The 16,863-nt window shown below is 43.9% G+C and overlaps 1 protein-coding gene across 11 annotated transcripts in view; it reads right to left on the reverse strand.

The window, feature by feature from the left end:
- Vps13d (vacuolar protein sorting 13 homolog D) overlaps window positions 1-16,863 on the reverse strand; it is a 225,412-nt gene that overhangs the window by 96,934 nt on the left and 111,615 nt on the right. For all 11 annotated transcript variants that reach the window (XR_015619775.1, XR_015619774.1, XR_015619773.1 and 8 more), the window contains 6 exon segments: window positions 16,179-16,321; window positions 12,691-12,821; window positions 12,336-12,511; window positions 6,478-6,601; window positions 5,619-5,854; window positions 2,694-2,802 (listed from right to left, as the gene is read on the reverse strand). Coding sequence is in view for 8 of the 11 variants with exons in the window: in NM_001395589.2 (NP_001382518.1) it covers window positions 2,694-2,802; window positions 5,619-5,854; window positions 6,478-6,601; window positions 12,336-12,511; window positions 12,691-12,821; window positions 16,179-16,321 (919 nt within the window). In the remaining 3 variants the exon portion in view is untranslated.

Here is a 16,863-nt window from a genome sequence, read left to right on the forward strand (position 1 = left end):
GTAAGTGTGTATGTGTGCCGAGTGCTACCATGTGTGTCTAATGGTGCACACGTGTGGAGGTCTGAGCAGAGTTCTTCTCTACTTCTGCCATTAGATCCAGGGCTCAAACTCAGGTCACCAGGAGTCAGGATTGTGGCAAACCCTAGACAACTCACCAGGCCATACTAAATCCCTAAACCAAGCAACCAAAATCTGAAAGTGATACAAATCTTTGAAGAAGTATTCTTTGAGACTCAGGGTTAGGAGCGCGTGTGCCCTTGCAGAGGGCCCCGTAAGTTCCCAGCACCCACAGCAGCCATCAAATCACAATTGCTTGTCAGTCCAGCTTCTAGGTGGCGACTGAGGAACTTACTGGAGTGCACAAACCCTGGCATAGACATACACATGTATAAATAATTAAAATAAACTTTAAAGAAAATGTTATAACCCATACACTTAGTATTTTCCTTTAAAAAGAACTGGAAGCCAACGACAGGCCAATCTCCTACCCAGCTCTCTTGCCATGATCATCACTGTTTCCTGTGCTTACGATCTCGGGTGTCTAGTCTAGAAGAGAGAGTAATTATCCCGAGAACAGACACAATTCAGCACCTGTATCCGACACGCCTGCAACTTGCTAGAGCGGGGACAGCAGCAGCCCTCACTCCTTCAGATGTTTATCATCTCAACAGTTACCAAATAATTACAACCAAATATTAGCTTGGTTGGATTTAAAGTTTATTTTCCATTGATTGCTTTTCATTTTCAAAGCACTTTGTTTACTAAAATACTGAAGTACTGCGATTATGCTTCCAGGTCTGTCAAAGGAGGAGTTTATTTAATCCATTATACACTATAGGTAATAATAGTTATTGAGAAACCGATGCAGGTTAAGCCTTGGTCTTGAAGATTTAGATACAATAACTCATTTAACCCTGGAAATAATCCAACAAGGTATATGTTGTCATTGTCCTTATAGAAGAGGAAGTTACAGCCTGGGAAGAAGTAACTTCCCCACAATGCCTGAACAGTGAGCAGTGGGACGGATCTGACCGTTCGATTCTAGAGTGTACTTAACCACTCTTTCATGTTGCCTCCCTAACACAGCCCACATAACCCCACTGCAGGGACATCTCTACCCAAGCTGCAACTCTCAGGGTCACATTCTTCTAGCACGTAGGAGCTGCACTACAGCAGTGGACACCCTGGTGCCCACTAATTCATTCACATGATACCCATGTGCCTGAAAGATAGTTTTTTTCATTCTACATTTTTTTCTTATCAAGTAGTAAGAACTGAATCTGGGGATAGGCAGGGTACTACATCCTACATCCCACACAGTAGAAACCAAAGGGTATAATGTGGACAGCAGAGTGAAAATGCCAGATCTGAGACCCGACTGAACAGTCACAGTGAGCTACTTACAGCCTGAGTACTGAGATGAGGCACCTAGGCTCTTGGAGCTGCTTCCTGACCTACCAAATGAGCAAACTATCCCACCTCTTCAGTTCTTGTGTTAAGTGTAATAAACACAAAGTGCTCAGTGTGACCCTGGCACGGCTGTGTACTCAGAACTGTGTGCTATGCTATTACCCCCACCTGTCACCATAGTGCTTCATGCATACTATCTTAGATGGTTCCTTTAAAAGCCCTAGGAACTCTGTAAGAAAATGCAGCTCAGGAGGAGTGAGAAAACCACTTCAAACTGAGACCGGCACTTGTTCTGCTGCTGGAACTGCTGCCCATGCCAACGATATCGCAGTCAGCCTCGATTCCCCCAGAGAGCTCCCACAGCCTTGCCAGTGCTCGCATCTGCCACAGTCCCTGCCAACACAGGAAGCAGCTCAGATGCTGCAGGCTGAGGTAGGACCCAGTTGCCCAATGAGGCCAGCTGGCCTTCAGGGATTTACCTGCCCCAAGCTGGAACCAACCAGAAGGTTCTTTAAAACTGGAGATGCATTATCTTTCTGGGGTGCCCTTTTCCTCTTTGCTAACAACTTAGTCTCTAAACCCGAGGTGAGACTGAGTAAGGAAGGAAGAAGTCTATCAGGCTAAATGGGTTTAGTGGTCCATGACTATTGGAAATCTATCCAAAAGTAAAGCTCAAAGTGTAACTGATTACAGATAAGCTACCTTCTGCCACACGTGGAGACACATTAGTGGTAAGCACAGCCCTCCATTAGGACTCTTGGAATTATAGAACTTAAGCTATGCAGACTCTTCAGGACTATGTTCCAAATGACACCTCAGTGGCCTCCCTTCCCTGAGAGGTTGCTGCATCTCTGCCGACCCTAACTTCTGTCGTCTTTCGGTTGTAACTCTTCATTACCACTCTCCTTGTCATTGTAAGACCTCTGTCCAAATTTTACTGCCTTTCCCTCAAATCTCTGCTAGCTAACAGACATATTTTCCTATACTCAAGGTGCACCTCGCTCTTCTCATGCCAATCTAGAGACCACGAGAAGGGGGCCTATCGTGGGGCATTTTCATTTAGTTCAGTTTGAGGAGGTAAAAGAAGTAATAAAAGGGAAAAAAACAAAACATCAAAACCCACAAGTTATGGACTCAGGACTATCTTCTCTCCAGAAGCAGAGTGAGAGGGCCAGGGATCCAGCAATAAGCACAAACACAGTGAGACTGTGAACCCGGTGCCTTCAGGACTCCTGGCCCATTTCCTCAGCCCCTGTTCTAGCTGGCAGCCTCTGAGCTCTTACCTTCTTTTTCAGGATGACTCTCTGCGTCTTTGGGGACACATCCAAGACAAGTTCTGCACAGGTAATCGCCTTGTGGGAAGCTACAGGCCTTCCTTTTCCCTCCTGCAAACTAAGAGAAATAAATGAGTGTGTACACACACACACACACACACAAACACACACACACACACACACACACACACACACACACACACACACACACACACACACACCCCAAAGCATAAATCTCTAAAACAATCAAAAAGTTGGGCCCATGCCTATAATCTTCGCACTCAGGAAACTGAAGAAGAAAGAGAACCAAAGCTATACAGACTCTGTCTCGAAACAAACAAAAATCATAAAATACAGAAGAAAATGCCAGACAGGACAGGCTTAGAGCTGCCCCTACCCTTGCACAATTCAAGGTTTATTTGTAAGAACACAACTCAAGCATTTCCCTTTCTTCGCGATTTCACTGGCACAAAATTAAGACACGAAACAATGAGCATGAATCTTTAAGGGGACATAACAAAACCAAGGCAGATACCCCCGGGAGCACTAGGATGAGAAGACTATAATGGCCGATATACCGCCCACCAGCTCAAGCCTGTGGCTCAAAAATTCCAGCTTTATGGAATGTTGCAGTCTTGGTCAGCTTGGGGCTTTTTTTTTTTTTTAAATAATATTTCTCCTCCTCCTCCTCCTCTTCCTCCTCTTCTTCCTCCTTTATTTTCTTCTTCTCCTTTATCTTCTTGTTCTTCTTGCTGTTGTTGTTGCTGCTCCTCCTCCTCCTCTCCTTCTCCTTTATCTTCTTGTTCTTCTTGTTCTGTTCTTCTCTTCTTTTTTTTTTTTTTTTTAAAGATTTATTTATTTATTATATATAAGTACACTGTAGCTGTCTTCAGATACACCAGAAGAGGGCATCAGATCTCTTTACAGATGGTTGTGAGCCACCATGTGGTTGCTGGGAATTGAACTCATGACCTCTGGAAGAGCAGTCGGGTGCTCTTAACCGCTGAGCCATCTCTCCAGCCCCTGTTCTTCTCTTCTTCTTCCTCCTCCTCTTGTCTTCCTCTTCCTCTTCCCTTACCCCTTCCTCCTCCTCTTCTGTCTTCCTCTTCCTCTTCCCTTACCCCTTCCTCCTCCTCTTCTGTCTTCCTCTTCCCTTACCCCTTCCTCCTCCTCTTCCTCCTCCTCCTCTTCCTTCTTCTTCCTCCTCCTCTTCCTCCTCTTCTCCTCCTTCTCCTCCTTCTTCTTCCTCATCAACGTCACCATCATCTGTGTAGGGTGTCGAGGATTGTATATATACGGCTGGATAAACTCACCTGTATGTGTGCACTGTGCACTTTGGCCAGAGGTTCACACTGGATGCCTGCCTCAATTACTCTATATCTTATTATTTGAGACAGGGTCTTGTTGGACCCGGGGCTGTTTCAGTTGGATTGGCTGGCCAACAAAGCTCAGGGCCTGCCCATGTCTGCCCGAGGTGTTGGTATTATAGGCACTTGCTACTGCACTCAGCTTTCCATATGAGAGCTGGGCTCCAAACCCAGGAACTTCAGCATCTGGATAAAGCACTGTGCCCACTGAGCTATTCTTAGCCTGCCCTGGAGTGTGTGCACACCTGCCTGTTTGTATCAGTCCTTACTATTGCAAAAAGTTCTGATGAGTTCAGTTAAAAATTAATCATCTGGCCATCAAAAGCATAATAAAATTCAACAAATTAGATTTCATTGAAATGGAAAAGCTTTGTTCTTTAAATCTTTACCATCAAAAAACAAGAAGACAAACCACAACACCAGAGAGGACAAAACCTGCAGACAGGCTGTGTACACAGCCGCGATGCCTACCAATGTGTGGACACATGGGCAAGGACATAACATGGAGTGCTTCTCAAGACCACACAGACCAAACACATTTTACAAGAACAGAGTCACAAGGCATGATGTGGCTGAACCCAAAACATTACACTCAGTAAAGGGTGCCAGACACAGGAGGTTGCAGAACTGATGCTGTGGGTTGCAGGGACTACATAGCTACAAAGCCCACGGGGACAGGAAGTGAGGTGGGTGAGTGATTGTTGAGGTCTGGTAGGAGGGGAAGGAGGAGTAGTGACAGTGAGGGAGGTTCTTTTAGGGACACAAAAATGCTTTCATGAAACCAGCAAAGTGATAAATATAGTAAATGTCACTAACTGTTCAGTTCGAAATGGTATTGTTATGTGAATCTGACCTTCAGTGGAAAGAAAAAACCCTATTTTTCTCCAGTATTAATTCTTTCAAGAATGTACACCAGCATTGGTCAGGTATACACTAAAAACTGGTTCCAATCCCCAGCACCCCAACGGGCTCCAGGTTCTGTCCCACTATACCAGGGTTCCCAAGAGGTCCTCTCCCTCCCTGTCCCAGCCTCAACCTCTAAGCTCAAGGTTTCCATCAGGACGCTCCCTTTAAAGAGCTCAGCAGCTGCAGGAAAAACAAAAAGCATGTGCGACTTGCAACTAGAAAGAACTGGTTTCACAGGCACTAACCTTTAAGCAGGTCACATTGGCCAGTGCCATAGGAACAACCAGAAAACAAACATTACCAGCCCAATGTCAAGATAAACACTGCAGGAATTCAACATCCAGGAAAGATTTGTCAGTGTTGCTTAATGCTAGGCTCCATGATTAGGACTGGAGGTTGGGGCGGGGGAGGGGATGATGGGAAGAGGAAGGGTGAAGGGTGAAGGGTAGTCCTTAAAAGAAAGAAGAGTTGAGACACTGGGGTGATCAAGTTACAAATGAGGATGTGGACCAGTCTCTCAAGGTAGACCCTGAACCTGAGATTTGGTAAAGAAAGAAGGGATCAGCTGCTACTCGTCTCCTTGGAAACTGCCTAAAATTTAAAACCAGTGAACAGTTAGAACACTCTGCTTTGCATCAACAGTTATTATGTCCAGAATTACCCGGAGAACGTGTAGGTAGCAGCAATATAAATGAAGTTTTCATAGTACAACTGTCGGTTATTCTGGAAGTCATTCATGTTGCAGTTGATCTCTGATGAGCCTGCACCCTTAACGGTCAGTGTGATGAAGGGTGGGAGGGTGGGCTCATCCCAGGCGTAATGCAGTGACATCATGGGTTTCACTTCAGTCCGCAGCCTGGGTTCAGCTACGCCATGCTGGGTGAAGACGATAGGAACCTAGAGGGCAGAGGGCTTCATTCAGGGTATGTCACACCCAAACAGACTAAAATAAGAAACAAACTTATATTCCCATTTCACATTTAGGATTATAGAAAATCTCACTGTAATTGAACAACAGCAGTATACACAGCTGTTACTGGGCAATCCAATTCCTTCCTCTGCCTATACAGCATGTCTACAGAAAGCACTGTGTCCACCAAACTCTTTCGGAGGCAGAAAGTTTACTTCAATCTGGATAAGGCAGGTCAACCATTAAAATAATCAGCAGATCTGGCTGGAGAGGTGGCTTAGTGGTTAAAAGTACTTGTTCTTGTAGAAGACCTGGGTTCTATTCCCAGCACTCACATGGTGACTCCATAACTCTAGTTCCAGGAGATCTAACGCCCTCCTCTGATCTATGAAGACACCAGGCACATGTGGTGCACACACATATACATGCAGACAAAATGCTCAGACACATAAAATGAATAAGCAAATCTAAAAATAGTAACAGCAGCAGCTGAAAGCATCTCTCAAGAGTGGTGGTCTCAGGGCCTGAGCTTTAGCAAGTGCTGCATGCACGGTGCCAGCATCTTCCACCCCGTACCACGTGAGCAGCCGGCGCTCAGCAGCACTGGTACCTTGGAAAAGTTGTCAATTCTGAAAGGTGGTGGTAACTGATCTGTGTCACTGAAGGAGATCCTATATGTAGCTCCTCGAAGAGTAATCTCCACTCGGAGGAAGAAGCATTTTCCCAGGGTGTCCCTGCAGAAAAAGATCCAAAGGCCTAATTAAAATGAGACAGGTCCAGGAAATTTGATGTCTTCTGAGCTCTGAGGTGATCAGGTACACCTATGGTGCCCATGCACATGTGTGCACAAACACTCTTGCACGTACAATAAAAATGAATCTTTAAAAAAAGGAAAAGGAGGAGATAGGCTGTGGCTCCTTCATTCCGTAGTCACAACACTGTGGGGCTCAGGAGGTAGGAGCCTATAAAACTCTTGCAAAGCCCACATGGAGAGGATCATAGCCAACTGGAGCGCCAGGCTCAGAAGATCTAACAGGGCCTCTTCAGACACCAGCACTCACACTACACACACACACACACACACACACACACACACACACACGCATACATACATATAATTAAGACTAAAGCTTTTAAAATTTAGGAAGTAGAAACTAAGAACAAAGCACAAAGAGGTGATTTCCTGACCGTCTTTTTAGATGATATTATCCTATGAAGACCTGTGAAGGTATTGGGGCATTGGTTCAGACATTCAAAGTCATTCTCCAGGATATAGAGTTCAAGCCCTACCAGAGCTATATAAGACCCCAAGGGAAAAAGTACAATGCTGTATTGTGTATGTATGTATGTGTATGTATGTATGTACACTGCAGTAAGATTACTAGAGTTTGAAAAGAACTTGTTTTTACAGAAGAATATCAATTAACAAATGCAGAAATTAGAAAACCATTATTTCCAATCCCTGACATAATCAATAGTTCTAGTTGTATAAAAGTTTTGGAGAAATCAAACACTGTGCGTAAATAATCTTTCAATGGATTAGTCTTCTTTATGAAGATGGAAAGGTGACTCTGTAGCAGAGGGAGCAGGTGGGCGCAATGTTGGGCACCACGATAGCCAAGTGATCAGACCACACAAGTAACCACATCAATGTGCCACAGGCCTCCTGATGTGAAAAGGGGACACATGCATCCCATAAGCTGAAACTACTCATGCAAAGGACAGACCAAACCCACAAGGCACCAGCATCCAAATACAGAAAAGAACATCTCCTACATGACAGCGCCATGGGAGCAAATGACAAACAAATACCACTGGCTGAGAGACTGAAGGGACAGGTGGGCCACTCCCCACCACAAGTGGTAAAGTGTCTGCAGCTGCATTAGATAAGTGACTGCTGACCAGATCCTAGATCAGAAAGACTGGGCTGCAGTGAAGGAAACGTGCTCATTCATTCAGTCTGAACAGATTATTTATTAGAAATCATTGTGTGTGTACTAAATTCTTTGCATGTGTATTAATGGTTCATAGTCATTGTATTATTATTTGTTTAAAAACAAAGATATTTCCCTAGATACATATCATAACCATTATTTGTGGTGGCTGTTGGATTTAATACAGCCCGAGTATCATGACAACCTCAACTGATTTTCCTGCAGTTCAGCAAAGTGTGCTCACACATGCTCAATCCACCAGGCAGGTATGGGGAGAGGGAGGAAGGGACAGAAGTAGGACTTAGTAAAATGCTGACATCAGTGGAGGTGTGAGATGAAGAGGCTCCTGAGACTTGCCATTCAAATTGTTTCCAGATGAAACATTGGGGAAAGGAAAAGAAATGGATGGCACTGATCACACAGTAGCTTAGAATACACACTGAAGCCATTTATAAAGGATTACCACAAGGCACACACCTTCCTTTCCATCCACCCTCACCTTTTTAAAGCAATCATGTTTAATCCCAGTCCAATGAATGGCTCCCAAAAGCATGTTTTTAGCAGAAATAGAAAAACAATCATAAAATTCCTACAAAACTCATGAATTTTCTGAACAAACTCTCTGAACAAAAGAGCCACCAAAACCAGTCTGAAGGTCTCTTGCTGCTCATTTCAAAGGGTGCTATGAAGTGCAGCTATTAACACTAGTGCTAGCACACAGACCAGTCAACGAATGGGAAGCCGGGAACAGAGCCCTGGTGTGGACTGCCAAAGGCCTTCCAACATCCACACTGGTGACAAGAGGACCCTCACAGGTACACTACACACAAGAACCGAGACCATAAAACCATCAAGCAAACAAAGGAAAACAGCTTCATTGCACTGGATCTGACAAAAGCCACCAAAGCACCTGTAAACTGATTTGACAACAACACTCTCCCAGCAGACAAGCAGTAGCATGGACAGACAGTCTAGGAGACTGAAAATCACCTGTCTGGTCAAGGCAAACATCCAAAAACCCAACAACCAGCTCAGAAGTGGGCAGAAGATCCAATGAAGGCAGATAAATGGCCACCAAGCCATGAAATGACCTCTGGAGTCAGTGCCATTGTGATGCTGGGGGCGCTCAGTAGCACTGCATCCGTTGGCATTTCTGCGAGCCTGAGCTTAATGCCCAGAGGCAACAATCCACAGGGAGATCCCCACTTATTGCTTGTAGGAATAGCCACCACGGATATCCCAACAGGAAATGGTAAGTGTTGGTAAGCTGTGGAGAAACTGGAGTCCCCAGCCACAGTTCATAGTAAATCTAAAATGCTATAACCCTAATAAAACACAGCACTGCATGTGAGAAAGCCAGTGGCCTACATCTGCAATCCTGGCCATTCAGAAGGCTGAGGTGGGAAGATTGTTGGAGCTCCCATTTCAAGACTACCCTGGACAACACAGTAAAACTTTGTATTGAAGAAAAAAATTAAAATTACAGCTGGGCATGGTGGTGCATACCTTTATTTACAGAACTCAGAAGGCAGAGAGTCAAGCAGATCTCTATGAGTTCTAGGTCAGCCTGGTCTATATAGCAAATTGCAGGCTATACAGAATGAGACCCCTGTCTCAAAAAACAAACAAATTAAAAAATCCATATGATCCAATGATTACATACTGTGACTCGACACAAAAGAACTGAAACCAGGGTCTGGAGCGTACGTGTGCACATCTGTGCTCAAAGGAGGAACCAAAAAGTGGAACCATCAGCAGACAGATAAACCAAATGTGGAACAGGCACATGCTGGGATGCTATTCAGCCTTAAACAGGAAGAAACAGGCTGACCCATGCCACACGGATGAACCTTAAAGGGTATTATCCTAAGTAAGATAGTCAACAAACAAGAGACATGCTACACATTTCCACTAATACATGTTCTTGAGTGGTCAAATTTCTAGATCTACCATGTAGAATGGGGCTGCTGAGGGCTGGGGCAAAGGAAATGGGGAATTTTTTAATTGGTATAGAGTTTTATAGGAGATGAAGCAATGATTCTCAACCTATGGGTCCTGACTCCTTTGGGAGTCAGCTAACCCTTTCACAGGGGTCTACCAAGACCATCAGAAAAGACAGATATTTATATTAGGATTCATAACAGTAGCAAAATCACTGTTAAGAAGTAGCAATGAAATAACTTTATGATCTGGGGTCACCACAACATGAGGAGCTGTATTAAAGGTCACAGCATTAGGAAGGTTGAGAACTGCTGCTCTAGAAGCTCCCTGTGTTGCAGGATATTTGATCACACTGTGAACTCCAAGATTGTGTTATTTACTGAAAAAAAAAAAACCTTGTTTCTAGTTGTGGTGTGGTTCAGCTCTTAGTACACACCTTTAATCCTTCTAAGACACTTAGCTTAGTACACACATTTAAAGTAAAGTTAGTTTGTAGAGGAAAGCACCCATGTTTCAAAGTGATGAATCAGAGAAAGACTTGACAGAATAGGATATGCCCAACTCTCACAAGAAGAGAGTAGAATGGGAAGCTACTTGAGGGGCAGCGCAGAGAAGGAGAGGAGGCAGTTTTACCCAGAGAGTTGTACAGAGACAGATTGAAGAAAAAACAAGCTAGACATGGGTGAAGAAAGAATGAGTGAGAGAATGAGAAGAAGCCAGATGATTAGAACAGTTTGCCAGATTTACTTTGAAGCCAAGCAGAGCAATTCAGTCAGAGGCTGAGAGAGAAGCCATATTGAGTCAATCAATCAGTTTAAAGAGGAGATTGAGTCCAGACAGGTGCAATGAACCAGGCAGCCAGAGCTCAGAAAGAATAAGAACAGGTGAGCTTATTCAGCAGAAAGTATCAGAGGCTGAAAACATTGTAGGCCTGAATTAGATTGTATGGGCTAGAATCGGCCTAGGTTAGCAACCAGATGCAGTAAGCCTGAGACAATTACTCCAGGAGAATAAAAGATACCTTAACATCCATCTGTGAGCATCAGTGTGTGTAAGAGCTGGTCAAAGGTAAGCAGGACTGTGAATGTGCATAGGCTGGCCAAGGGGTATGAGTGAGAAACACAGAAGTCTTTGTGCCCACAGATAAGCACTTGGGGAACCAGGAATATTGAACACACAGGATTGTTCCTTTAAAGGGAGAATTGCATTTAACCTGTTATCTGCCCAGACGGCTGAGAGCCTAGTGACCTTTCACTATCTGTGTGGCTGAGGCCATACCAACTCTTCCCCCCCAGACTGTTATCATGAACTTGTAAATGTACAGAAACTATCTTTATGGAAGATGTCATATGTACCTTACAAAGAGTTTCAGGTAGTCATGTCTTAAGCGTTATTGTGCACACAGGCTGAGTTAATTATTACTTGAAATTTTCACCAAATTGTGCTGTACTTCAATGTGCCTAAAATAAACTACTCAGAAGTAATTTGAATTAATACCAACTATCAAGTAGTGCTGAACAAAACTACCTTCTTGCCTGCCTTGGATCCTTACTCTGTTGGCTTTGGTGGTTGCACAGACCCTCACAGGTATGCAGCAATGTGATTATGCACTGTGGCGGAGAAGGTCAAGGTCAGCCAGCAAAAAATCCCAGCAAAAAAATTTTACCCTCAAGATAAAAATAAAACTGCTGTTATTAGATGAGGCTAGGAACATGCTCAGGGGCAAACTGCTCACCTAGCCTGTATATTACACGGTGAGTTCAAGTGCAAAAATACGACAGCAACAAACGCATTTGAGGAAACAGGAAGGATATTAAGTCATCCTGAATGTGGTTGATTTTTCTAACACGGACCTGAGGCTCATTGGAGAAAGCAAAGAAGATGTGATGTTTAGCTTTGTCAACTTGACATAACCAAAAATCACCTGGGAAGAAAGTCTGATTGAGGGATTGTCTCACACTGATAGCCTGTGGCTATCTCTGTGGGGACTGTCTTAATTTAGTGAATCAATATGAGAAGACCTAACAAAGGACCCTGACCTAGAGCAGCGGAGAAACAGAGCTAAGCACATGTAATAAGCAGGTGAGTATGCGTACATCCCCCCAACCCCCGGCTCTTGGCTGTGATGTAACACCTGCTGTTGGAGTTCCAGCCTTAAGCGCTCCACTGTTTTGCACTGTAACCTGAAAGTACACACCGAAATAAATCTGTTTTTTTCTCAAGCTGTTTTTTTTTTTTTTCTTTTTGGGGGGCGGTAGTCAGGGTGTTTTATCACAGTAACAGAAATGAAACTAGAACAGAAGGCCAGATAATTTACCGGAACAGCACCAGAGAGCATTCAAATGCATAAGAATAAGCAGAGAGTTTCCATCAGTGGTATCATCTAAACACAGACAGCGACTTTGAGTTACACGCAGTCACTCTGGATTTCACACACCCTGAAAACCACAGAACTGTATTCATCACTTAAAGCTGCCAATACCTTCTACAACTCATCCCACCAAAATGTTCACACTTCTCTGGAATTTTACAAGTTCTAAGAATTTTATTTGAGCCATAAACATAGCTTGTCTCTTTCAAGCCTCAGACTTACCTCATGTTGATATGGAAGGAATTATTCTTATTGACTTCAAAGCCTCCAGACCAGATACAATTGGGAACGTCCATCAACCTGACACACAACAGCTGATCGTAGTCATTGCGTGGCCAGTGGAAGACCACACTGGATCCAGGCAAGGTGGAAATGTAGCCACTGGGATTGGCTGTTCCCTAAGACACACAGATCATGGCTTTAGTAAGTCTACTCAATACCTGAACAAGTCACGTACCTTTCTTACCAGGTGCCTATTCTGACCCTGTTGGGTCCCTCACAACACAAAACAGTCTTAATGAGAAGCAATCCTCAACATTAAACAAGTTCTGCTCATTTATCAAAGCAAACTGCTTACCTGTCCCCGGGCAAATTCCCTTTGTGCAAATGCAAGTTTGTGAGATGATTTATTATCTAACAGGTAACGAGGGGCAAAGATGACCATACAAGTGTCAATATAGCGACCTCGGCCTTTCTTGACATCAATACCTACAAATGACAAGAACCATTTCATTGATTAATCATGACAGAAAATTCCTGGTCTGACAAAAATAACTGGCTTTCATAATTCTTTAGTTCTTCTGAGCAAACAAATATGACACCTGGAGAAGGAATGAAGCCTTTCCAGAATGAAATGGAAATATCAATTGCTTACAATGTATTGTTCCTTATGCCTGTTTAGGCTTTAGAAAGACTTGAGGAGAAGAGCTGGCAAGGTGGCTAAGTGGTTATAGGTGCTTGCCACCAAGTTTGACAACCTGACTTTGATCCCTTGAACTCAGAAAGAAAAAAAGACTCCTATAGCTTGTCCTCTCACCTCCACACATGCACCATGGAAAATACACATGCATACAAATGTTTAAAAGTTTCAGGAGCAATTCAAATATCCTTTTAATTCCTAGTTTCTTTACCCTGAATAAGCCATTATAACAGCAGCTAAGACACACAAGTGTTTGATCACACAATGCTTAGCTGCTTATGAATCAGAGCACTCAGGCAGATCCATGTGCAACAATGATGCTGGCACTTGGGACACAAACTTCGTCCCAGAAAACCTGCCTTTGTTAAAGGACAGAGTGGAAATCTCAGACTACTTAGTTAGATTCTGTACCAACCTGAACTCAATCAAGCACTTTAGCTAGAATTTCCTCTAGTAATTTTACCTACTGTCCAATAAATCAACTCATATTTGATGCTAGGATTTATTTATTCACTAAAAATAGGTCTTCCCTACTTAGTACAAACTAAAAAATCTCCAAACAACAAGTTTCACATAAAGAAATTGCAGTCACACTGAGTTGCCTTGTAAAATCTGATGACAATTTTTAAAAAATACAAGTCAGTGGGAAGACTCACTCATTCACTATGACAATAAATACAGGAAATAAGTCCAAAGCACTGTGCTGAGTTCTGGCTATACAATAATTAAAAATATTTATACCTATAGCTCGATATTCACCTACCCCTTCATACACTTTAAGCCCTCTCTGTGGCTATACACGTAATTCTTGTAACACTTCTCTGGAACAACAGTATTAACCTAATCACTTCCCCTACAGCTGAGGAAACTAAGGCATGAGAAGTGGAATCCCCTGCTCTAGGTCATGCAGTTGTAGATGCTAAGGTGGGGATCCAGCCTAGGCAGGGCACCCCTCCGAGTTACAGGTACCACGGTCTACTGACTCCTTAATATGCCTTGAACAGGTCTGAGAAGTCAGCTGATTTCAAGAGACTGAGCAGTCTCTACAAAGTGTCTCTGGAACTCTTACCTAAGAAAAACCACATAGCTCTAGGGTGATGGGACACACAACCCACTTTTCTTCTGGGACAAAAAAGAAAAGCTTTAGTTACCAGAAATCAACATTAGAGTCAGAAGATCTTAGCTAATATGAAATGTACTTCAAAAGCCAAGCTTAATTTGCAAGTACAAATAGTCAGCCAGAGCCGTACAAACACTCTATTTTTGGAAAAAAGTGGGCTTTGTGTTTCCTTTCCATCCTAGTTTGCCCTGGTAGATCCCCAATAAATTGAGGTAAGATCAAGATACACACGAAATCCTTTGTTTTCAAGGTGCATGTCCCCAGCTTTTCTGTTTGGGATTGTGATTTAAACATTTCCTAGGGAAAGCTGGATGTAACACTAGGAGTTCACAGATTACCTTGACAACACATACACAAATTTAACAAACCTGACCAAGATCCTACCTTGGCCCGTCCTTCTACACCTTCACTTGAAAAATGACAGAATCAGAAGACAGATGTGTAAAGAACTCTCCTAGCACACGGTAACAGATATGCAAGGTTACACATGCTTTCAGGGCTACTCCTGCAGACCGGTTACACATGCATGCACGTTTACATGTGTGCTCACTGCTCCACTTGCTTCTCTGTCACAGCTCTGTGGCTCTGAGCAGGAACTGTGCCAAAAGAGTAACTTTCATTCCTTTCCCTTCCCAAATCTGTCCCAAATACAGCCTCCAGCCAATCTGGGTACCTTGCTTTGGAAAATAAATTACAGACAAGACAGACAGCAGAAAGCCAAGCCCAGCATGAGGCAGCCTTGCCAATGTAGGTGAAGCTGGCTTCTTTTTAAGATCTTTATGTCCACAGTAAGGAGGCAGCTTACATGGGAGCATGAATACAAACCCAAGTTGAAAGTTTCCTGAAAAGGAAACTACACCTGGACAATTCCTCTCGCAAGAATCCTTAAGTGAAGGAGCCAAGATGGCTCAGCAGCTATCAGTGATTGCCTCCACGGCTGACAACCTGAGTTCAATTCCCAAGCCCCATGCAATGGAAGGAAAGAACCAAACTCTAGCAAACTATGTTCTAATGCATGTGGGTACACACACACACACACACACACACACACACACACACACACACACACACACACTAAATAAACAAAGGAATACATTTTTTAAAAATCCTACCCATTTTCCTACAAATTGGGCCAGTATAGTTCTTCATCCTACAGAACTGTCTAGACCAACATCAACATTGTACAGTGTTCTAGAGAATCCTATGATGTCTTCTGGCCTCCTCAGGCACTAAATATGCACAAGGTATACAAGCTATAAAGCATACAAAACACCCATACAAATAAAATAAAATAAATCTTAAAACAAAGGTGATTAAAATGAGAAGCTGCTGCCTCCCGTGGCCACACAACCATCTTCCCAGGAGCTAGCACCCAGGTGCTACATGTAGCTTATGCTACTGTCCTGTGCGCACTCCCAGAACTGCAGAAAGCTCCACAGGACCAAGCAGTTCTGGTCCTGATAAATATGGCTGTGAAGTCCCTGGAAATGATTTACTACAAAGACACACTGCTAACATGTTAAAGCTGAGGAATACTTAAAGCCAACCGGCCCTCAACTTTCAGGAAATGTTTCATGTGTCCTCAGGTGGCTCTGAGGGACAGGGTACAGAATCCTCCTTGCCACAAACAGGAAGACAGGCAAGTTGGGAACCTTCTGATGAGGACATCCCTGGGCACATTTTTTTTGTATTTCCTGCCTCAAATTCACACACTAATGTCCTGCTTTTGGTCTCTGCTTCTCTAACCTCCCAATGTATCTAGAGTCAGTCAGACTCTCCACTTCAGTCCCCGGTCAATCCCTCTGACCTGCTTGGGGAACACTTGGAGGCCTGGGGGAGGGGGTGTTTCAGAGAAGATATCAATTTAGATATGCATCCAGCATTCAGAGAAGAGATATGTGAGCATACTCAAATCAGAAAACATGCACTTTGTTGCCAGACCAACATGCATAGCTGGTTTACTCATGGAGGCCTAGGGTCTTTGTCCAATGGTCCCAATCCTCCCTTAGCCCCGAACATAACTCACCAATGTTGTAGATGAGCCCTGGCCGGTTTCCTTGCTGGATGACTTTCAAAGCTCGGACACCACTACCACCATCCAGGGAGAAGCCCTGACACCAGCCAGGCATGCCTTCTGGATGAATCCCTCTTCCAATTCTCATGGTACAGCTATGGTGAGAGAAAGAGCAAACGTGGATATCTCCACAACAGGCTCTGAACAAGCAAACACTGTGGCTGCCACCCGATTAGGCCTCTCACACTGACTTTCAGCCTTACCTGCTGTGAACCCAAGGACAGCAAGACAACTGACTGCAGAGGTGGCCGCAGCCCAGCAGTGTTTGGGATGACTGAGAGCTAAGCCCTTTGGGAGAAAATGCTAGTACTCTCCCTAAGCCAGCCACATGACACAATCTTGTTTCTTAAAAGTCCAAAGATGTGGGGCTGGGGATTTAGCTCAGTGGTAGAGCGCTTACCTAGGAAGCGCAAGGCCCTGGGTTCGGTCCCCAGCTCCGAAAAAAAGAACCAAAAAAAAAAAAAAAAAAAAAAAAAAAAAGTCCAAAGATGTAGGGGGTGGGGAGAAGCAAACACTGTAAAGTGAGGCAGCTGGGCGTGCAGTGTGGGGGGGTGGTCTTTCCAGGAACCAGTATGATGACAATGGTAGAGCACTGATGAGGTAGCTGGGGTCTCATCATGGAACCTGGAAACAACTC

Source organism: Rattus norvegicus, chromosome 5 (assembly GCF_021556685.1).
Source record: "Rattus norvegicus strain SHRSP/BbbUtx chromosome 5, alternate assembly SHRSP_T2T, whole genome shotgun sequence".
Taxonomy (NCBI): Eukaryota; Metazoa; Chordata; class Mammalia; order Rodentia; family Muridae; genus Rattus; species Rattus norvegicus.